Here is a 24,348-nt window from a genome sequence, read left to right as displayed (position 1 = left end):
ATATCAATGAATTATGCTTAAAACCCTATTATAAGTATTATCATCTTCATTTTACAATTGGGGAACTGAGGTACTGACCTACACAAGATCTCACAGCAAGCCTATGGATGGGCGGAGAGAGTATTCAGTCCCCTGGTTCTTACTTTTCTTCCTTATCCACAAAACTATCCCTTCTTTGCATGTATATGTACTGTACCCATTGTACCTTCAGGACTGGATTACCAATGGGGTAAACTGGTTAGGTCCTATGATGAACTCCAGCTGAGAATCTGCCCCTCATACTAAAAGCAATTCAGAGCAGTGACTATTCCTTGACACAATTCAACACCATGCAGACCGCACTTTATAAAACCATTAATTAATCAAGCTGTACAGCTGTCACATCAATTATGCCATGGACCTCGCAGGTGAGGTTCCTTTCTGAATGTGGAACATTCAAATCTCAACATTGCCCCCCCCCAAGTTTTATTTATTGTAAAAAAATAAAATAAAAAGTGAGAGCTCCTTTCCTCTCCCACCAGTCTCGTACTGAGATTAACTTAAGACTTGCAAAAAAATAAAGGGAAAATATAAAGAGATGACATCAGTCATAAGGCTCGGTTTCTTTTTTTAAATTAAGTTTCTATGACTGTTTCCCATGAAATCAATGCTCAGAGACCAGTACTATGACACTAGTGGTTAGCTTTCTTTATTATCTACAAAATCTTTCTTGGCCAAAGGACTGCAGACTCTACAAGAGACCAGTAACTTAACAAGGAGATGGAATTTTTATGTTTATTGTAAGTCATTTCTTTTACAAATTGCTGACACCTTTTCAAGGTGCAACCTAGCTTTGGAAATTCAGGCACAACAATACGTCAATAGCCATGACCAATGTATTCACTTTTAATGACCTTGGCAAAACATATATCTTTCATTGGGCAGGTGCCACTATTTTGACTGTACAAGATGTTTTGGAAATATGTTGAAAATTATACATGTTTTGGAAAATATTTCAGGATTTCAGTATAGAGAGTGAAGTTTTGGTAAATAAAAGTTCGAAGTGAATGAGGAAAGAAGCCACACCCAAACCTAAGGATGTCTTTGCTTTCCTTAAAATAGGCATCACTACAATCCCCAAAAGCTGTGCATTCACAGAATGTAGAGCTTTTTATTCAAGTAAACTAACATTTTATCTTGAATGTTCTTTTATTTCCTCCATCAGTCACTTTCACTATCCTGCCTTAGTCCATCTTGTCCAGTGAAGCTTTCCCTGTCACTCTCTTTATCCCAGTCTTTCATAGATGCTCCCATCATGAAATCGTCACGGAGTATGTTCCATGCTGGCTCTTCATCAGGTTTCACTTCACCCTGATTACGATAAAACAAAAACCAAAAAGGTGAATGAGGAAATCAGACAGTCTGAAGGATTCCGATCCTCCACAATACCTGCTCCCACTCCCCAAACCCACGTTTACAATGTATGCAAAGACACAGACAAACTGAGGGCTGACTTCATTTGCTTTCAATGCAAACAAGCATGCAAGTAAAAAACTTGACAGCAATAAAAGAAATATGGAAACAAAACAATTATTTTTCATGGACTAAACAGAGTCAACCCTGGGCATGGCTTCCTTTAGTAAAATCATCTTTGGCAATCAAAATGGGCTTATGATATCATTTATTAACCCCCAGGTGCTGTTTCATTAGAACATTTTTGGCACATTTCTGCAATACAAATATGGATTTAATAAAAGCTTTGTAAAAAACAAATTTAACATTTAACATATTTTGTGATTTGTGAACCAAATCCCCTTTATGTGGGTTATTACTGCCTCACTACCTGGGCCTGCATATGGTACAAAGATGCTTCCAAAAGAAATGGAAATTTGATCTATGGTCAGCAAGCCAACAGCACCTTGATTCCAAATTTGCTTCTGCATGAAAATGGTTTAACTGAGGCAATATTTAAAGGCTCAGGGGTTAATAAAAAGAAGGGTGACAAGGAGTTTTGGTTAGCTTATTTAATGTATTGGGAGGCAGCAGATCTCCAAAGATTATGTGGTAAAACACAGATGGTACAACAGCACCACCCTGTGGAAATAATTTAAGCAACACAGTTTATACAAATTTGTACCTATATCCTATTATTGAAGATAATCTCTCAAAACTGTTCCATGTACTAGAGTGGGAGTTTAGTGATCTAAGCCTCTGGTGTGAAATATTTCAAGGAACATGATGGCTCAATATCTGCTTGGAGTGACATGCAGTTTACCACTGAAGGGTTACTGAGATGAGATTGTACAGACAAACATAAAAAGTAGGGGTTTTCCCTGCTGTCCCTGGCTAAAAATATCTTCTCCCCTTGCACTGCTATCACTGACTAGTAAACAGTCACCCCCTCAGCGCTTGCACGTCCATGGTGCTGTAGGGTGTGTACAGAGCGTACACATAACATTGTGGTAACGTGCTTTGGGATACGGCAATATTAATACTATCTTCTTAAACGAATCTTGTCACAAGGAATTAACTGAAATGAGAATACTATGAGATATTGATGGTTGTTGCTCAGCCTACTGCACATAGTCAGTCTCTTCAAATTTATGCACGCTTTTCCCTTGTTTCAGTGCATTTCTAGATGAACACAATATGCATATGCCTACTTTCATGTGATCTCAGGGAGAGAGCAAATGGAGATTATAAGGATTTAGTGCCCTGGGAAAAAGAGACTGGAGAACTCAGGTCAGTTAGTAAAGAGCAAACGTATAAAAAGACTAGCAAGAAAGCATTTCTGCATAATGAATACAAGTTATGGGAACACAAATCTGTCCCAGAAAGAGCGAGATCTTTAAGCTAATGGATGTCAAAAACCAGAAGCATTCGTCTAGAATTACAACTTGTCCTGCACTTGGATTAAAGAGATATCTCATAAGACTGGTTATTTTATTATTTCACACCCATCTCAAAACAGTTTCCGAAAGCCCAATCCAGAAAAAAAGTCCCCTCTGCAGCTGCTGCTTGGATGCCTTATGGCCTTTACTACTTCTTCCACAATTTCCTATTCCAAGGAGTAGTTCTCCCATCTCTAGCCACCATAGAATCAGCAACATCCTCTTCTCTGATTCCACCTACTCTTATGGCAACTGGCCTCCAGAGAAGTTGATTAACGCCACAGAGGGCTTGGCTACACACAGAAGTTGCACTACAGTAACTACATTGCAGTATGGAATTGGTAACACCTGCTTCCCCCACAGCATGGACTCAGTTATCAGTATAAATTATTCCCATATGGGAAGGGGAATAGGCCCCTTTATCCCAGCATAACTTGGGATTGTACTAGGTATAACTAGATCAGTAAAAGAAACACCCCTCCTGAACAGTTATACTAGTACAAAAAGTGTGTGCAGATCAGACCTGACCGCCACCTACTGCAGTGTTTGTCTATATTAGACTTTTTCACCTTGTCTTAATGATTTCCAATTAACTCAAAGCAGTTAACACATTGGTAAAGGCTAATTTGGATATTTCACAAATGTCTGTTGCAGGATACAAACATCAATGAACTCTGGGTAATAAAAGTCTCAAGTAGCCATACCAAGAGTTTCTTTTGTCTGCATGCAGGGTGGGCTCCTCTACGGCTGCTTGCAGAAGAGCTCTGCCCAGAAGACAGAGTGGTGTTCGCTTTGGCCGATAGCCAGAATGCACAAGAACAGTTTAAAAAGAAAATTGTTGCAGAGATAATTTGGGGCTTGACTGGGCCCCAGCTGTTTTATATCTCATCATCTACCCTGTCAGGGAAGAGAGGCTAAAATGATAAAAGAAACCACTCACAAAACCTTCTTTGCTAAACCCTTTTAATAACCACCACAGTCTGGATATAGCACTGAAGTAAAACTCTAAATACTCAACCGAAAAAAATCCAGCTTGTTTTTCCAATAAGCTGCTTTTGCTAAAGAAAAATGCAACAGAAAACGATTACTACATTTTAATCCACATGGTGCATTTAAAAACATAAAGGACAAGAGGCAGCAGCAGTGAGTTCTAGGGGATTAGAGTAAACGGCTAGGCAGGAGAAAAGCCTGCATTCAAATCCAGTATCATCTGACCTTCAGCAAGCCAGTGGGCCTCCTTTTGGCTCAGCCAACTGAACGGCAACACCTGGGTGAAAACAGGACTTCAACAAAAACCAGATGCTGAACTTCAGTATAGCTACCATCTCTTGTGTAAATGAATTACTTTTAAAGTTTGATTAGAGACTTGCGCAAGCATTAACTAAAGAGTTAGAAAGCGGCAGCAGGTCTCAATCTGGAAGATGAACATTTACTTTCAGGTGGTTTATCAATTTTAAATATATTACCACTCGGAGAAAACCCATGTTCATCCCACTTAATGGTGGGGCACTTCTATCGCAGGAAGGAAAAAGCGAAGGGGTTAATGAAGACTGAAGAAAATACAAGACTGACCTATTTGCTGTTGTAATATCAAACAAACAAAATTAAGTCCTAGGAAAATGTGCAGTAAATCTGCATATAATTAGCAGTTAGTTCAAGTTTAATTTCATCACATGCTTTATCTACACAAGAACGTTCATGTCTTAGGGTTTTTAATACCATAATCTAGTTTCATCGAAGTAAAAACAAACTGATTCTTGGCACTTGCCAAGTAAACCAGCTTTCATTCCACATGATTGCTTTGAGCTTTCTCTCAGCTGTTCGTCCACATCTTCCAGATTTTACTACGGTATTGAAGTTCCTTCTGAACATCCCCAAATGAAAACAAAACACTGTGTGTAAACATTAACGTGTAGTGCTACACAAAAGGACTGTTTTGGACAGGCAAGGGCTTCACATCTGTAGAGCAAACTGTTCTTCGAACAGGTTATGACATTCAAGAGACTAGAACAATGTGTATATATACAGTAATACATTTGAAGAATCGCTGTTTCCTAGTGATGTTCAAGTTATTTTGTTTTACTCCACAGTTCCAACAGGGGCCCATTTTTCACTTTAAAAGATGGAAGAGGCTGGAGAACATGTCATATATGGCTTCTTATATTTGCACCAATAATATTCAGAAGTATTGCATGAATTAATTGATAAAGGCAATCTAATCCACAGCATCTCTTGGACACTTGCTTGCTTGCACAACACGAGAACATTATAAAAGATATCAGACATGTAAACAAGATAAATGTTCACACTGGCTTGAAGCGTTGAGAATACATCTGGGCAGCCAACACCACACTGGACACAAGCTAAGTCAGCAGTTCTTAGTGCAGTGGGATGACCTCTATCTCACCAGAGCACCCAGACTAACCCTATTCTCTTCCCAAAACCAGATATGTTTCTGTACCAGGACAGCAGCTGCACTTATGGTCAACTGAAAAACACTAAAAGACAGCCAACCCCCTCCACATCTTTCCTAGAGCTTCCTATCCATGAGCACACTACTAGTGTGGATCCAACCAAACTGGTCTGGCATGGGTACACTTTGCGGAGAAGATGCTCCACCTATGCTAGGCTAAGTCCGAGGGAATGCCCACACAAACCTCCACAACAGCAGCTGAGTCACTGTAGCACTTCAGTGTAGACGCTACCTAGGCCAACAGGAAGGGTTATCCCATCAGCGAAGTTAATCCACCGCCCCGAGAGGCAGTAGCTAGGTTGATGGAAGAATTCTTCTGTCGACCCAGCACTGTTAACACATGGGATTAGGGCAGCACGTCTCTCAGGGGTGTGGATTTTTCACACTGGAGGGACACAGCTATGCTGACGTAAGTTCCCAGCATGGACCAGCCGTGAGTGCCGATCACCTGAGCTCAGACTCACCCACAGTGAGCTGAATCTTGCCAGCCAAGTCTTGAAAAATGAGTAAAGTCAGGGTCCAAAAGACTAGGAGGACATAATCATTAATGGATGTCACTCCATACAGCACAACACAGCAATATGGCCTTGGCATCTAATTTTTGGGTGTCGTGGGGCCAGTGCAGTAACAAGCTCCGTGCAGCCTCCATGCTACCACAACAGAGATCTGTATATTTGTGATGAAGTAATTCTGGAATTTAGAACTGAGCATTCCTCTGCTTTTAGCCATTGTTTTTACTGCTTGTACCAATACATGTTATGTAACTCGCTCTTGGCAAACACAATTAGAATAACTAGTGTGCCAGAAACTACGTTTAAGTGAACGAGGAAAGCACAGTCATTCAACTGATACAGTATTTTTAAAGGCAAAAGAAAGGAAATATTCTAAATCTTGTAGGATGAGACAACATCAGCAAAAGTACAGTTCTTGGTGGGAGCGAACTCCCGCAGTGAGAACCCATGACAGAGTAAGAATATTGGTTCTACTCCCTGCTCTTCCACTAACTCATATAGAAACTTTTGGTAAGTCACTTAACTTCTATCTGCCTCAGTGTCCCCATCTACAAATACAATAACCTATCTCACATGGAAGTTGTGAGGCTGTGTGTGTACAGCAGGGGTGGGCAACCAGCAGCCTACGGGGGGTGTGGAGGTTTGGGGCTTCCCCCCACGGTGGGGTGAGCTGGCACTCCTGGCTCCAGCCCCATCGTGTGTGTGTGTGTGTGTGTGTGTGTGTGTGTGTGTGTGTGTGTGTGTGTGTGTGTGAGTGAGAGAGTGAGAGAGAGAGAGAGAGCGCGCAGAGGCTCGGGGCTTCGCGTGTGCGGGGTTGGAGCCACGAGTGCCAGAAGCCCCAAGCTCTCCTCCTCCCCCTACAGCCCGGCAGGTGAGTTGAACATGTGTAGCCCGCCATTTATTTTTTCGGTGGGTCAGTGGCCCCTGACACAAAAAAGGTTCCCCACCTCTGATGTAAAGTACATTGATACCCTTCTCTGGAAGTGTAGAACATTAACAAGCATTTTGCAAGCCTGGGAATTATAAACAACATACTGGTTTTCCCTTGCCTTCACTTTATAATCAAAGATGAACTACCAGACACTGCATTGACATCACTCTCATGTTACCTTTCACCTACAGTAAGTGTTTATTTGTACCTGTCAAGGAAGGAATTTCTAATATAAACATTTTTAAGCAATAGCTTTACATCTAGAGAATTTTCTTTTTTTTTTACATTTTTGTCTTAAAGCGTAATTAATTCAAACTACATCTCCAATTGCACCCATTAAGCTCAAGACAGCAGTCTGAAAGTTTGAAACATAGGCGACACTGACTGCCATGAAAGAACTGTGAAATGTAATTGACAAAAGTCATTTGATACGTTTGACATTTCTGAATCCACTACTGGAATTAGCTGTCTGACCATAGTTTGTGTTGTCTGGGGTCCTGGTAGAATAGGAGTGCTGGAGAGAAGCTTGCAAAATAATTTTTTACCCGGCCAGCTCAGCGCCTATCTTTCAGACTTGGACCCGCTACTCGGCTGCCACTGGTGGAGTGTCAACACGAGCTAGCCAGTCCGGCAGGGAGGCTGCCGCCCACGAGACCTCGCCTCCCTCCTCCTCCAAGGCCGGTGCCACTGAGGCCTCCACCTCCCAGGCCGGGCCTGGCTTTGGCTCTCAGGACACTCCTGAAGTTTCCCTTTTGGAGGCTGGGAGCATCTCTGAGGCCTGCACTTCTCAGGGCGGGGCGGGCAATTCCAAGGAGAGCAGCGAGAGCGGGGAAGCAGCCGACGAGGTGAATTCCATTGCTAGCACCATGCTGGATGTATTCGGTTCCATCCCCACCCAGATGGACTACAAGGGTCAAAAACTAGCAGAACAGATTTTTCGAGGGATCATTCTTGTTTCTGCAGTAATTGGTTTTATCTATGGCTACATCGCTGAACAGTTTGATTGGGCTGTCTATATAGTTATGGCTGGGTTTGCTTTATCATGCCTGCTAACACTCCCTCCATGGCCTATGTACCGCTGCAATGGCTCCCTGTCCAAGAGTCGGGAACAGAAGACAAGAAGCCATCAGAGAGAGGACTGAAAAGCCATACTCAAAAGTTGAAGAATATGAACCCTCATAATGTGAACACTGGAGAATTTAGCTTCATTAAAGGTTTCTATGATGATAAAAAAAACTTAAAAAAAAATAATTAATAACTAGCATTTATTATTTAAATAGTATTTAGTTGTGGCAAAGCTTTCCTGGTTAATTGGTATTTGCATACACACTCCACAGTAACCACCACCACGACTGGCACCCTCTTGGCAGTGTAAGACAGGCAAAATTTTGAATGGCGAAGGAGATTGGAACTTCTCTTTTCCGCCCTAAAAGTAACTGCTCCTGGACAGGAACGAGGGACATCAACAGTTCAGTGTGGGAACGTCTGCACTGACACTACCTGTGTCATGTTGCTTAATACATACAAAGAAAGCCCTATGTTTTAGGAAAATTAAGGATGCAAAGTCAAGCACTCTAAAGTTAGGCAATGCCAGTACTATGGTTGTCTATGCCAGTGCTTCTCAAAGTTGGGCCGCCGATTGTTCAGGGAAAGCCCCTGGCAGTCTTACCTGCCGCATCCGCAGGTCCAGCCGATCACAGCTCCCACTGGCCACGGTTCGCCGCTCCAGGCCAATGGGGGCTGCAGGAAGAGGCGTGGGCTGAGGGATGCTCTGGCCGCCCTTCCTGCAGCCCCCATTGGCCTGGAGCAGCGACCAGTGGGAGCCACGATCGGCCAAACCTGAGGACGCGGCAGGTAAACAAACTGGCCCGGACTGCCAGGGGCTTTCCCTGAACAAGCAGCGGATCAGCTTTGAGAAGCACTGGTCTATGCAATCTTAACCTGTACCAACGCACCACAGTCTTATGCAACATCACATAGAAAGTATGTGGTAGAATCAGAAATCATGTTGCCTTTACCACTGAAGAACACTGTTCTTTTCTTACAACCCTCTGCCTCATTCACTGTCCAGATTGTACACTGAATGAAGCAGGTATCCCACTGGAACAAGTAATGATCATGTAATTCAAGACTATCGTAATGCATATGCACAAACTGGTCAAAGTGAGGTTTCAGAGGCAACTTTTAATTCTGGTGTTTCCTAATTTCTGAGTGTTTGACTCTGCAGCTACAACATTCCTTTAAACACAGATTTGTTTTTGGTTATTTTAAGGTTTTAACCCCCCCCTACACAAAACAAACAAACAAAACAAACAGAAAACTGAGGAAATTCCCTTATATGGAACCCCTTTCTGGGTCAATCATTAGCAGAGTTGAAGCCCAGGACCTTTAAATTACAGTAAAAAAAATCCTTCCACTTCAGCTAAAGGAGTGCCTGAAGCAGCAGTAGAGCATTAACCTCTGTATTGATCAGTCACTTGAGGGGAACACGACATATTTTGCTAGATAGCAGGAGAACGTTGGAAATTATAAATACTGGGATCCACTCCTGGCTCTAGTGAATGGGTCTAGCAGTTAACAACAGCCCACCTAAGCATATAAATCCAGGCCAGCTGTTTTGAAAAGCCATGTGTGGACGAGTAGATAAGCCTTGGGTAGCTATAGTGGAGATCATATTCTATTATACACTCTGTTCAAAGTGACCTTGTGTGGCATCTCAGTTACCCCATCTGTAAAATGCGAGGAATTAGAACTACCTGACTTTCAAGATAGCGATCTGAGACTTTGCTCAACACGAAGAGATGTAAGTACATGGAATTATGAACACCAAAAAGTAGAAGATCTGAGAGTACGGCCTGGTCTACACTAGAAAATTAGGGCAGCGTAACAACATTGCTTGGGGTGTGAAAAATCCACACCCCTGAATGGCGTAGCTAAGTCAGCTTACATCCCTGTATAGACAGCACTAGGTGGAGGGTAGAATTCTTCCATCCACCTAGCTACCGCCTCTCCGAGAGGTGGATTACCTCTGCTGACAAAAGAATCCCTCTCGTAGGCATAAGTAGTGTCTATAACAAAGTGCTGCTGCTGTAGCATTTTAAGTATAGACAAGCCCTAGAATTTGTCTCTTCTTGACTCCTGGCACAGCACTCCTTCCCTTAAGCAAAAAGGGCTGGCTGATGCTGCCGTTTCTGTGTAGAAGTCAAACTCTGAGGTAGGCGAGTATGTCCCATGTGGATAGAATGTTCAGTGATTTTAGCAGCCAACTCGAATAAGCTCTACTGAACAAGGGCAAATGGTGATTTTCAGGTGCTTGTAACTTGGGATAAATCGGGGGGATTTCTAAGAAAATAAAAGGCACTTCTGACTCTGACAACAATTTCCCTGCTAAATTTCAAGTTCCTGCTCCCAACGTCAAAAGTGCAAAAGCTCTTCAAAGACACAGTTGGAAACATTTTTTTTAACATTGCCAGAACTATCTACTCTTTCTAACTTTATTCTCTGGAATATCTAAGATTTTTCACTGAAGCTTTAAAAAAATTCTCCTGAGGCAGAGAACATGTAAGGAAAATTGCAGCCCAAACAATTAAAAATTGGTAATATAAGAAGCGATTGAAAACAGAGGCTTATAATGGAAAAATATTAGTGTTGATACCAACTTCATCTATAATAGAGCATCATAAATATGCATGATCTGGAACAGACACAGAAGTAAGATCCTTGTTCTGAAGACTTTATAAACTATGTTTTATGTTATTCTGTCCGTTAGCATCTTGGACTCTCAATCTGGCAACTTTCACAAACACTCCCTTCATACAAAAATTGTCGTAACAGGGTAAATTACATTCTCTGAACAACACACTCCATATTAATTTGGTTTAGGAAAGTATTTTAAAGTGAAAGCTTGTAGAACATGCCAATTGTACAACAGGTGCCTGTTCTGCTCCAGGGTAATTTCACAAACACTTACTCCTAATGATAAGCATGTCATTCAACACACATTCACATTTACCCTGGACTTCAAGTTAGAGTGACTAAATTGAAATACAACTGAATATTTGAGATAGATCTATGCTGTTGACTTTAGGAGCAATACACAATCTCATTTATTTACAGCTCTACCCAGGCTGTGTAGGCTAAAATCTACAAGGCCATTTCCAGTTAACAACCATTACAATCAATTGTTTACAGCATATGGATTCCAGATGTTAATATTCAAACTTTTACATGGGTAAAACATTGGAGTTACTGCAGAGGGGAAACTTGGGCTCAACAAACATTGATTTGCATTTTGGGCACAACTGGAAGAGCATTCCACAGTTCAGCAACCTGAGTGAGTAATTCCCCTATCCCTACAACCTTTTCTTGGGTTTATTGTGAAGGTGGATGCGTAAATGAGAAGGAATGCTTGGGTTGGCATGCACAGAGCTTTGCATACATGCTAACCTAATAAAGCCCAGAACTGAATTATATAAATTCTGAAAATAAACATTCACCTGGGCTTTAGTGAAAAAAAGAAATCAACAGCAACCTCATTCTCTAAAATCATTACTTAACACTTGACTGTAAAGAGATGTAACAGAAGTCATTTATATTTTAAGCTATTTACGTGGAAAAAAAAAAGAGAGCTTTGTTTAGTCCTAGTAAAAGAAACACAATGAGTTTCAAGAGCATTTGTACCACAAGATGTAAAAGACATTAAAAGAAAAAAATAGAGTTAGGAGGGGCCTGTTTTTTGGCTTGAAATTTTGGTGCTTTGCAGAGTTTGGGGCATTCCATTTCTGATAGCAGCCATCTGGGAATTCTTTCCATTGCAAGAAGAATTTTACCACATGCTGCTACAAGACAACATACAGACATGTTGGCAAAGAGATTCACATATACCTGTTGAAAGTAGTGGGAAAGATATGGGAGTATTATAACTAGGAGCTGCCCAGGAAAAAACATAAATTTGGGTTCTGGATTATACTATGCACAATATACAAGTGTTTTGGAAAGCATATGACTTTTAAAAGGAACATAATCAACATGAAATCTAATCAGTTATAAAAAGAAAGCATTCAAAGCAGTTTCAGGTAATAAACCTTTGAAAATTCATGATTTTACAGTCACTTTTCCTATTTTAAACATGGTTTTCTCCCCTGTATTACCGTTTAAAACCCCCACACAAACTTGCTGTAATGAGGAAGGGAAGTACTAAGAAAAGAGAGAGGGGGAGCAGATATTGTGAAACTGACTATATACAAAGTTAGTAAAATATATGATAAACAAATTTGACAGGTGCTGTTCTTTCAATCTCTTTCAGTTATAGTCATTTTAGGTGCTACATGGAACAATACTGGACAAAAAGAATTAAGAAGTGTTCTTGAAGCTGATACACCTTTAAATTATAATTTTAGGTTGAATATTCTTGTCATTCTCATTTCTTCCATGACAAACCACTTTACTTACAAACACAATAGCCCACAGGATATTTGAAAGTTGCCTAGCAAAATGTAATCAGGCTCTTTTTATATTAATCTCATGTACCCAATGCAGAAACACCTGAAAACAAGCCTGATTTAGTGAAATGCAATGTGATATTTTATAGGTATATAAGAAGCATTACAGGTATAAGAGGTATCACAGATCCTATTTTCTGTTAATATTTTAAATTAATGCTCTGTGAGATAGAGTAACATACTCATGAAATTACTGTGTACTCAAGTGTCATGGGATCAAATGATACCGGATTATAGTGACAGTTAAAATCAGGCCAGAATTAGAGTTCAAGGATGAGCACTGAACCCAAACTTTATACAGCATCCCCCATGTGACCTCCCAATGCACAGATTGCTGCATAAAAATAGATCTAGGGGTGGGGAAATGCAGAGTAAAAAGGGGTCCTGGTCCATGACTGGAGCTTCCAGATGCTACCATATACAAATAATACGTATTATTGCTTTTAAAATTAAATCTTATCTACATAAACATTCTAGAGTCAGATTAGAATTTTGTCATATGTTTTGTCAAACGTGCAATTCAAGCAGCATCGGATTGGTTTGGGTGCCAACAAATTTCTGGAAACTACATGGTACGGGCTTTGTATGAAAAAGGAAGTCAGCCAGGAACACAGTCAAAAAGAGCATTATCCAGATCCAACTGAGAGTAAACACACAAGCTGCAGAGTTTCAGACAATTTGAGGGTGATGAATTTAACCAGTGGAAATTAAAATAATCTAAAATTTAAAAAAAAACAAAAACAAACCTAAGTTAAAGTTAATGGGTAGAGACTATTAGAGCATATCATGCAGGGTTTCTCAAACTGGGGTCACAGCTTGTGTAGGGAAAGCCCCTGGCGGGCCAGGCCGGTTTGTCTACCTGCCCCATCGGCAGGTCCAGCCAATCACGGCTCCCATTGGCCGCGGATCGCTGCCCCCATTGGCCCGGAGCAGCAATCTGCAGCCAGTGGGAGCCGTGATCAGCCAGACCTGCAGACAGGGCACGTAAACAAACCGTCTCAGCCCACCAGGGGCTTTCCCTACACAAGCAGCGACCCCAACTTGAGAAACCCTGATATAGTAGTTTCCATTCCCTATGGAGATGACAAATTAATAACTTTAATCATCAAAACATTACATCTAAGATATTCACCGCTTGAAATGGTGGCTGTTGGAAATCGAGGATCTACTCCCAAAGTGAGAATACTGCACAGATTGAAGGCCTCGTCCAACTACCAGTGAAGTCCACATGAGTTTTTCCACTGATTTCAACAGGAGCGAGATCAGGAGCTGACCAAGCATATCTGTTCTGCAGTGAAAACTCTGAACGGTCAGACAGATATTTGTAAAAACAGACAAAAAATACCTTTCATATCCAATGGAGCTCAAACTGTAAGGCAAGCAATCTGTCTCGCAGAGGAACTGAAAATTTGATTGAAATTCATAACTCTGATAACACAAGTTAGTTGTTAAATTTGAATAGCTACAGCTTTAATGATCATAGCTCAGTTAGGTTAGAAATAGTCCAATCATCATTTAGAAATTAGATCTCTTTTAAAAATGCAGTTCTCATAGTACATTTTTTCCTCAAAAGTGAATTAATGTTAAGTCTGAAGAGTTTTACTATAAATACGAATGTTTAATGCTGGGGAGGGGGGGGAACCCCAAAGAAACACTAAAACCTCTCTGCAAATGATAATCAAATACCAACTGCCATTCTTACCAAGGCTGATCAATAAACACAAAAGAGTCAATCCCAGACACACTTGCTAAATAGATGAAGACTAAAGCAATGATAGTTCCTTTGGCATTTCAGGTAACGAAGTGATCTGACACTGCAATCAAATGGGTCCAGGCCTGGAAAAGGTCCTCCTTTCCGATCACCGGTCCAGGGCAAATGCTTAAGTTTATGGATCCTGAAATGAGAATACTGGTCTACCAAAGTTATAAAATATTGGAATTCCAAGAGTGAAGATCACCCAATTTTTGTTAGTGAATAACTTGGAAACTTCTTGATAGCTGTGCAAATCTTTACCACCCAAAACCCCATCTGGACCCTCCTCCTACACATAGCTTTGGCAGGATGTGTTGAAGGTCTACAAATTGAGGCCTTTTTGGACTATCACTGTAGTTCCTTCTCCCAACAAAGCTTGTCCATCTATTTCCGTCCTATGCTGCCACTATCATCATAAAAGCAGTCTGTGCCTCCACCTTCAGGAGTTACAAATGCTAAGTTAAGTGGAAAATATGGGACTTTTTCAGATGATGCACAGTACTCATTTTAGCTCTTACAATTCTCAAGATGGCAACCACTAAAATCAGTTTGGAATGGAAATGTAGAAAAAATGAGAGATTATCAATATCATGAATTTTTCAAGGTTCACAATTCAAAAACAAACCAGATTTCTAAATAATTAAGTATGTCTAACCCTGGTCTTTTGTGAGATAATGGGCCTTAAAACTGGCATTAAGCAGAGGTGCAATTTTTGCAATGGTCCAGCATCTAACACAGCAAGCCTTAGACCAATGTAATTTTTAATCCTAGGCACATAGCTAATAAAGACAAGTGTCTGGCTAGTGCAGGACTTTGATTTGTTTAAAAGGAATGCAGTTAATTTGAAATTTAGTCAGTTTTTAGAAACAAGTTACGAAGTTTCAGGCATTACCCTTTGTTCCCGAATCCCCCACTTATCTATCAGAGAATATACCCCCTACTTATTCTACCCATAAACACAGTATGGGAGTGCCGCACATATCTTCAGTATATTTATCCTCAGAACACACGTGTGAAGTAGGAATTATCCATTATTATCCCCGTTTTACGAAGAGGGAACAGAGGCACAGTGAGACTATGTGACTTACTCAAGGTCACACAGGAAGTCTAGAGCAGAACAAGGAATTTAACCCTGTACTTCTGAGTTCCAGGCTATCACCCCAGGCAGTGGACCATCTTCCCTCTCTTTTGTTGCCACCAATTGTTCCACTCTTCCAACCCATTCTCATGGGTTTATACTTTTTTTTTGGGGGGGGGGGGTGGATTCTTTCTTGTGTGGGTCTTTTACCCCACAAAGAGGGGAAAGCCAACTGGCTATTAAGGGGGAAATAAAATTGACTATACACAGAAAAGTGTCACATGCTCAGACAAACTGGAAAAGGGTTAATTGCTCTCTAATCTTTCAGTTAAAAACATCTTTGGTGTTTTCTGCAACCACAGCTTTCATGCATCTGACGAAGTGGGTATTCATCCATGAAAGCTCATGCTCCAAAACATCTGTTAGTCTATAAGGTGCCACAGGATTCTTTGCTGCTTTTACAGATCCAGACTAACACGGCTACCCCTCTGATATCTGTAACCACAGCTGTTTTTAAAAAGATCTCAATTATGTGATTTCTTTTTTAAATCGCCAGAGTCCTTTCAGAAACCATCATTAAAAATTCGTCAAATTCTTTGATGAAAGAAAAAGTTTAGCTCAGTCTTCTAACTGTTCTTCCAGTTCATACGGCAGAGCTCTTCCATTTACCCACATAAATAAACAAAAAGTAGGTGCACAGAGAAGTCATACTTACAAAAGAGCATATATGTATTATGGTAAATAGAAATCAGAACACATCACACCGAAAAAAACTAAGTAATATAGAGCTGATGAAATTGCTCCCCAAGATAATCTGTGAAAGACAGCACTCAGATGGGGTAAACCAAACTAGTTCAGATAAAAGACCTACACCAAATCTTCAGTTATTTCCAGAACAAAATCTTTCTATAAAAGGTTCTGAAGTGTTTATATATATTCCTCTATACAAACATTGTCCTGCCAATAACTGCTATGAACAAAGACAGAAACTTCTCAAGGAAAGTCTGCTTTTGGGAAACTTTCAGATCAATATTGCATAAGTGAATCCTTCGTGCAAGCAGCCCAGCTTTTGTTTTTTAATGGAAACAAAATCCACACTCCAAACTTTTCGAGATTTGCTTTTCGCTAGAGTTTTGGGCAATATGTTGAACTTCCTTGGCTTTAAACTGATTCAGTAATAAAAGCATATAAGCAGTGATCAGAAAAACTTAATTACCAATTAGAGTTTAGCCAATGGTCAGAAGATCATTCAATGCAATCAAAGAGAAGGCACTATTTGACAGTTTAGAAAGTCTGCAAACAAACATAACTGAAAGAATTGGAATTTAGAGACAGTCAAACGTCCTAAAAAGGACCTGGAGAACTAACGGTGAACTCAGTGATTTATTCACAAAGGAACAAATTTCTGCTACCCCATATAGCAAATAAGGAACATTGGGGGAAAAAAAAAAAAGGGTCCAAATTAAAAGGACAAGCTTCAACTAAGCCAATCATGACACCATGAGCTATTAAAGCCACAGCCAAAACAACCAGACATCCAATTTGAGTTCTTCAAGACATATTTCCCATTAAAATAGCTTTGGAGATCATAGTTTGAGAGTTCAGTAAAGCAGTCTTAATAGGATTAGACATTTTGGATGTCTATGGATTGTGCATTTACAGAAGATCAAAAGAAGATGTATACCGCAAATTGTTCAATGTACCCCCTCCCTGTGACTGTTTTAGACACAATTTCATTGAAAACCAGCTTGGCAGCAACATCTGGGAAAATAAAGTAACACTGGAGCCCCCCTTTGCATTACTAATGAACGTAATTCTCAAATACTTTATTTTTATATTATGGGGGGGAGCTGATAGCACTTCCTGTAGTTAAAGTTGCCCAACATTACTTATTATAAGACTATGTTTTCAGTTGCTTATAACTTTGTCAAACAAACCCTTTGGGCTGAAATGTTCTATGCTAGGTGTCTCCCCAAAAAATCCAATTTGAAGCAAAGTTTCAGTTAAAACAGTTCTGCTATTATCAAGGGTGAGATTAGAGAAAAATGTTGTTTTGCCCATGATGAAAAAAATTCTTACAACCACCTTGCTAAGAAGCTCAGACTCCCTCCTGCTTTGGAGCAGGGACTTGTAATTTGCCAGGGGGTCACCCTGATGCCAGAGATTTGCCTTTTGATGTTCTCATGAAGATTCATTCTAATTTAGCCAAGTTATAAACCTCTGGGGAAAAAAATCTCAGTTTGCACATGCTATGTAGAGTTAAACTTGTTAAAGTTTGGCAGATAAAAATTCCAAATAGTCGGTCTTCACAGACCATGCTCTGATCCCTCACAGCTCTCACATGAGATCAGACTGCACAGGTACCACCCCCACAAGGCAACTAATTAAGCATGCTCAATCCCATGCAGGACCTTCCCTCCAATTCCTTCTCCCAGAAGCCTGGGTCAATCTGGTGTTAGGAATCAGAACTGAGAGCAAGGACACTCTCATACTCTCAGTGCTCCCCCTGTTGGTGCCCAGGCAGCACAGAGAGGAAGAAATAGCTTGAATGTAATGCAGAGGGGAGGGAGGAGCAGGAGCCAGGAAGGGGAAAAAGACAGCAGAAAGGGGGTGGGGACAGTGGCAGAACTGTTTGTAACCAGCAGAACACATTCTCCTCCAGAATCTGGAACTGAACTCAGGATGCTGAGTCTCAACATTCCTTTGTTGTCTAGCAAATAGTCATAAAACTAAGTTTGTCTCTCCCCCGTCTAGTGGCTGGTTCACACAGAAGAATACAGCCTTCTACTGCTGCCAATTACTCCATTTGCTCAAGCACCAGACAACCGTACTATCGATGTAAATAGCCTAATCTTGCCAATAACCCAAGGTGGAGATCATGGTCTGACATGACAGAATTTCGTTTTTTTCCAGTTTGCTTAAAGTTTTTTTATGAAACTGCACACAAAGAAAACCTACCTTAAAAGATCAAGCATTCAGAAGTTCAGAAATGCCAGAATTAAGGTTGCACAGGCACACAACCTGAATTCAGCCCCATTGTGTCTACGCATTATAATACAGTATTTAATTCTATGATCACATTCCATTGTAACAAAAACCTAGACTAAAAATATAAGTGAACTTCAAACATGATCCAGCAGGTGGGCTAGCAATAATAAAAGATATGTACAACTAGAGAAATTGATACAAATAAAAGGATTTATACAATAACCTAAACTAAAATTCATATGGAAAAATTCTCACATACTGACACTGGGACCATCACTATGGACTAGGATGCTGAGAGAGATTTTCACTTTACTGCAGGAGTTTGCCAAACCACATTACTCCAGGTTTGCTGCAGCTGTTAGCATGGTCAATTGGGCTAAAGGGGACTGTTCACTGCCTCGACAAGTTGCATACTCTGTAACTTTACTTGAATATTAAACACTCTAAAATATAGGTGCATTCCTCCAAAAAAGCAATGGTTTACTACGTTACAGTATTGGACTTCACTGTGGTATTTCCTACCTGAAGTATAAGAAATAGTGTCAATACCACACTAAAGCCAAACACTCAATGTGTTAACTCCTGCTATTTTTTCAGTGGCATCCACTGTACACTGTTATCTCCTCTCAAAATACTAGTCTTTTGCAATAAATTCTTGCTGCTGTCATTCCTGACATTACGTTGCAGAAAATCCAGCCAAATTATTTGTTCCCAACTAATTCCTATCACTTTGGATTTATATTTAAAGTGTTTTCTGTAACAGCAGCGTACGACATGTTGACAGTTACGGTATGCTCACGACGCATACTGCCAGAAAACTGCCAGTGGCTGCAGCACTGAAAACAAATGCCAGTACGAACATCCGCAGCAGTGATCTAGCACCGTACTCTACTCTGCAATATTTTTGCCTTCTTGTTGCAACAAGCAACTGCTTTTTAAAGGTCAAAACAGGTTGCAAGCGACCCCAGTTTGTTAGCAGAGTTCTAGGCCTTCATCAACACGCATAAGAATGGCTATACTAGGTCAAACCAAAGGTCCATTTAGCCCAGTATCCTGTCTTCTGACAGTGGCCAATGCCATGTGCCCCGAGGTAATGAACACAACAGGTAATCCAACAAGTGATCCATCCCATTGCCCATTCCCAGCTTCTGGCAAACAGGCTAGGGACACCATACCTGCCCATCCTGGATGATAGCCATTGATAGACCTATCCTCCATGAATTTATCTCATTCTTTTTTGAACCCTGTTATGATCCTCCTGATCCTACTTGACCCACAAAGCCCTAGAGATTCTTGCGACTTCAACAAGTTGTCTGGATGTGGAGCTTATTTTCATATCAGCAAAGAATCCTGTGGCACCTTATAGACTATTAGTCTATATAGACTATAAGTCACTATAGACTTATAGACTGTTAGTCTATAAGGTGCCACAGGATTCTTTGCTGCTTTTACAGATCCAGACTAACATGGCTACCCCTCTGATATTTTCATATCTGTACCCTCAGGACCCTGAACAAGGCAATGTGACTTGACAAAGCCCATAAAAGGTATGTAACAAAACAAAAACAACCAAAAAATATCCCCAAACCAAAATAAAGAACCGAAACAAAATTTTTTGCACCTATTTAAAAAATATTTGACTTTTCACCTGAAAAATGTTTTTCTATTGTGTCACATGGTTTTGTTGTCCTCAAACCTGATTAGAAAAACAAACAACCCAAAATATTGCATCTATTTGTGACCCTGCATCTGATGTAGTCATGGTAACAGAGTTAAACTAACATTCTCAGAAGCAAAAGAAAATACTAATGGCAAGCTATTGCTCAGAACTGCCACATTTATGGATTAAAACTTTTCAAAAACCGGGACTCGGCAAAACAAACAAAAACAAAGCTTGTGCTTTTTAGACTCCCCAGCCAATCTGCTCCTGCAATCATCTGCACTTGTGATTTGCTTACTAAATACCAGGAGCATTCATAAAACGAACCTCAGTTTCAAAAAAGTAAGAGAGAAGAAGAAACCTTGGTAGCAAAGCTCTTCCATCTCTTGGAGCTCACGATACAACTCCAGACCAAGGTCTCAGAATTACACTTAGGGCCAAAAGGTGGCTGAAAATAGCACCTTCGTTTTTCAATTTTTTGTATACCATTGCAAATTTACTCTGTTTAGAGGCCAAAGGGGTTTTTCTAGTTGTCACCTGGGAAAGTCAATTTGGTCTAAGAATCAAATTATGCTTTTTACTTTAAGTGCAGGGGACTGGACTAGAAGACCTCTTGAAGTCCTTTCCTGTCCTACAGTTCTATGATTCGATGTTAAGGAAAACTTTCTAATTATAAGGATAGTTAAGCTCTGGAATAGGCTTCCAAGGGACATTGTCGTAGAATCCCCATCATTGGAGACTTTAATAAAAGGTTGGACAAACCTTTGGTCTAAGGTTAACTTGGTCCTACCTCAGCACAGGGACTGGACTTGATGGCCTCTCATTTCTGTGATTCTTTGCATTTGTACTATTCACAGTAAGATTGTCTTAAGTGGTAAGAGGTATCTCAGTGGTATGTAATTAACATGGGAGTTGTTTAGAAATATACTTTGTAAAAAGCTTAGTCTGTATTTGTCAGCCTTATTTTGAGTTAATCAGTGGTCTCCTGAGTGTGATCTTGGAAGTCTCAGCTGCTTGCTTTAACCAACAAAACTATACTTTGACTGTAGTTTTTATTGCAGAGCTGTTGCAATAGTGAAGTGTAAGCAGGACTCTCTTCTGCCCTGTTTATAGTGAACTAATCTATGTTCAATGAAGCTTCTAGAATAACAATTCGTGACTATACAAATCAGGCAGGACTGAAGTATTATCTCCATCCCTGACAGGACGCGGGCGTATTTAGAAGGCCCCGCGAGCACCACTGCATTGTGGTCCCCTGGAATAGATACTCCTGATAGAGACTGCAAACATAAGAGCGGCTCACTGTGTCAGACCAATAGTCCATCTAGCTCAGTGGCCAATGCCAGGTGCTTCAGAGGGAATGAACAGAACAGGTAATCATCAAGTGATCCATCCCCTGTCACCCATTCCCAGCCTCCGGCAAACAGAGGTTAGAGACACCATCCCTGCCCATCCTGCCAGTGACACTAGCAGATGAGGGCTCCTGATGCAGATGTGAGTGACGGAGGGTGCACAACGGATCCGGGGGGCGGAGGAGGGGAGGGGGGGCAGAGGTAGGGAAATGGATAACAAAACACACCTCCTGGGTTCACCCCTCAGGAAGTGAAGGTGACAGGCACTGTGGTGGCAGTAAAGGAGGAGGGGAGGGAGTGGGAGCAGCACCATCAAAGGCAACGCTGCCAGTGGGTCGCCCCACCTCATCAGGCATGGGGCTGATAGGGGGCCATTCCCTGGGCCTGGGCACCTGTGAAGGGCTATATAAACCCCACACTGGCATAGAAGGAGTTAAACTGCAGCTTTAGTCTGGACTGGCTCAGCCCCTCCACACCTGCAAACCATGCCAGAACTGGAGCAGGAGTTAACAGGAGAGACCTACTCTACTCAGAGAGGGGCCACCCCGGGAAGGGAACAGTCTGTGGAGCATCTCCAGCCCCAAAGCGAGGGCTGGCAGCATTTGGGGCTCTGGCTTTCACTGAAGGAGGGTGGGGATCCTCGGAACTCAAAGGGGGAGCAGGCTGAAACTTGCGCTGGAGACCCAGTAAACTCTGAAGGGCACTGAGAGTCTCCCAGGACCCCCAGAAGTAAAGAGGGGCCCATATCCTCCCCACACACACATCTCAGTTAGAACAAATGGATATTGGCCATCAGTAAGTTTTGGCCTGAAATCAGGCGAAGGTTTCCAACCATCAGAGTGAAGTTTTGGAACAGCTTCCCAAGGGAAGCAATGGGGGCAAAAAACCAAACTGGCTTCAAGACTGAGCTCGACACCTTTATGGAGGGATTGGTATGATGGGGCTGCCTACAATGGCATGTACTCGACCTGCAACTGCTACCAGCAAATATCTCCAAAGGCTGGTGATGGGACACTAGATGGAGAGGGCTCTGAGTTACTACAGAGAATTATTTCTCAGGTGTCTGACTGCTTGGTCTTGCCCACATGCTCAGGGTCTAATTGATTGCCATATTTGGGAATGGGAAGGAATTTTACCCAGACTCAGATTGGCAGAGACCTTGCAGGGTTTTTTGCCTTCCTCTGCAGCATGAGGCACGGCCTGGGTCATTTGCAGGTTTAAACTAGTGTAAATGGTGGATTTTTTTTGTAATCTGAAGTCTTCAAATAATGATCAACTTCATTAACTCAGCCAGAGCTTAGGGATCTATTACAGGAGTGGGTGAGTGAGGTTCTGTGGCCTGCGATGTGCAGGTCAGACTAGATGATCATGATGGTCCCTTCTGGCCTTAAAGTCTGTGAGTCTGTGAAGTGTTTGTCTAACCCTGCTCTTAAAACTCTCCAGTGATGGAGATAGCACAACCTCTCTAGGCAATTTATTCCAGTGCTTAACTACCCAGACGTTTAGGAAATCTTTCCTAATGCCCAACCTAAAATGCCTTGCTGCAATTTAAGCCCATTACTTTTTGTCCTATCCTCAGAGGTTAAGGAGAACAATTTTTCACCCTCCTCTTTGAAACAACCTTTTATGTACTTGAAAATTATGTCCCGTCCCCTCCTCCTCTCCACCCTCCCCCCACACACACTCCGGTCTTCTCTTCTCCAGAAAGAACAACTCCAGGTTTTTTCAATCTTTCCTCATAGGTCACGTTTTCTAGACCTGTAATCATTTGTGTTGCTCTTCCCTGGACTTTTGTCCAAATCTTTCCTGAAACGTGGTGCCCAGAACTGGACACAATACTCCAGCTGAGGCCTAATCAGTGCATAGCAGAGCAGAAAAATTATTTCTTGTGTCTTGCTTACAATACTACTGTTAATATATCCCAGAAGGATGTCTGCTTTTTTGTAGCGTTACATTGTTGACTCATATTTAGCTTGTGGTCCACTATGACCCCCAAGATCCCTTCCTGCAGTACTCCTTCCTAGGCAGTCATTTCTCATTTTGTATGTGTGCAATTGATTGTTCCTTCCTAAGTGGAATACTTTGCATTTGTTCTTACTGAATTTCATCCTATTTACGTCAGACCATTTCTCCAGTTTGTCCAGATCATTTTGAATTTTAATCCTATCCTTCAAAGCACCTGCAACCCCTCAGGGCTTGGCATCGTCCGCAATTTTTGTAAGCAAACTCTCTATGCCATTATCTAAATAATGGATGAAGATTTTGAACAACACTGGCCCCAGAACTGATCCCTGCGGGACCCCACTCATTATGCCCTTCCAGTATGACTGTGAACCACTGCTAACTACTCTCTGGGAACTGTTTTCCAACCAGTTATATCTTATTGTAGCTCTAGCTAGGTTGTATTTCCCTAGTTTGTGCATAAAGTCATGTGAGACAGTATGAAAAACCTTACTAAAGTCAATATATACCACATCTATCACTTCCCTCTATCCACAAGGCTTGTTACCCTATCAAAGAAAGCTACTAGGTTGGTTTGACATGATTTGTTCTTGACAAATCCATGCCAACTGTAACTTATCACTTTATTATCTTCTAGGTGTTTGCAAATTGATTAAATTATTTTCTCCATTATTTTCCAGGTACTGAAGTTAAACTGACTGGTCTGTAATTCCCCAGGTTGTCCTTATTTCCCTTTTTATAGATTGGCTCTATATTTGCCCTTTTCCAGTCCTCTGGACTTTATTCAGTTTTCCATGACTTTTTGAAGATAATCACGAATGGCTCAGATATTTCCTCAATCAGCTCCTTGAGTATTCTAGAATGTATTTCATCAGGCCCTGGTGATTTGAAGACAACTAACTTGTGTAAGTAATTTTTAACTTGTTCTTTCCCTATTTTAGCCTCTGATCCTATCTCATTTTCACCAGCATTCATTAAGTTAGATGTCCAATTGCTATTAAATCTTTTGGTGAAAACTAAAACAAAAGTTATTTATCACTTCTGCCATATACACATTTTCCGTTATTGTTTTCCCCCCTCATTGAGTAACAGCCTACCCAGTCCTTGATCTTCCTCTTGCTTTTAATGTATTTATAGAATGTTTACTTGTTAACCTTTATGTTTCAACTAACCTAAATTTCCCTTGCCGCAGACTAAGCCCATTACTTCTTGTCCTACCTTCAGTGGACATACAATTGACCACCTGGAGTACAATTGATCACCATTCT

The 24,348-nt window shown here is 41.1% G+C and overlaps 2 protein-coding genes across 2 annotated transcripts in view; one reads left to right on the top strand and one right to left on the bottom strand.

Moving 5' to 3' along the window:
* Positions 1-664: 664 nt before the first annotated feature.
* The window catches only part of RRP15 (ribosomal RNA processing 15 homolog), a 43,682-nt gene continuing 19,998 nt past the window's right edge, over positions 665-24,348 (bottom strand). The window contains exon 5 of the mRNA XM_050950268.1: positions 665-1,350. Within this exon, the coding sequence (XP_050806225.1) occupies positions 1,201-1,350 (150 nt within the window). The 3' untranslated portion in view covers positions 665-1,200. The remainder of the gene's footprint in view (positions 1,351-24,348) is intronic.
* Positions 7,547-10,617, top strand: LOC127050384 (signal peptidase complex subunit 1-like). The gene is given in 3 exon segments (XM_050952262.1): positions 7,547-7,863; positions 7,866-8,000; positions 10,556-10,617. Coding segments are annotated over 3 exon segments (408 nt in total). The 5' UTR covers positions 7,547-7,652.

This window comes from Gopherus flavomarginatus, chromosome 4 (assembly GCF_025201925.1).
Source record: "Gopherus flavomarginatus isolate rGopFla2 chromosome 4, rGopFla2.mat.asm, whole genome shotgun sequence".
In the NCBI taxonomy this organism is placed as follows: Eukaryota; Metazoa; Chordata; order Testudines; family Testudinidae; genus Gopherus; species Gopherus flavomarginatus.
Note: the sequence above shows the minus strand (reverse complement) of the source record. Positions and strands in the feature narration are given on the sequence as shown.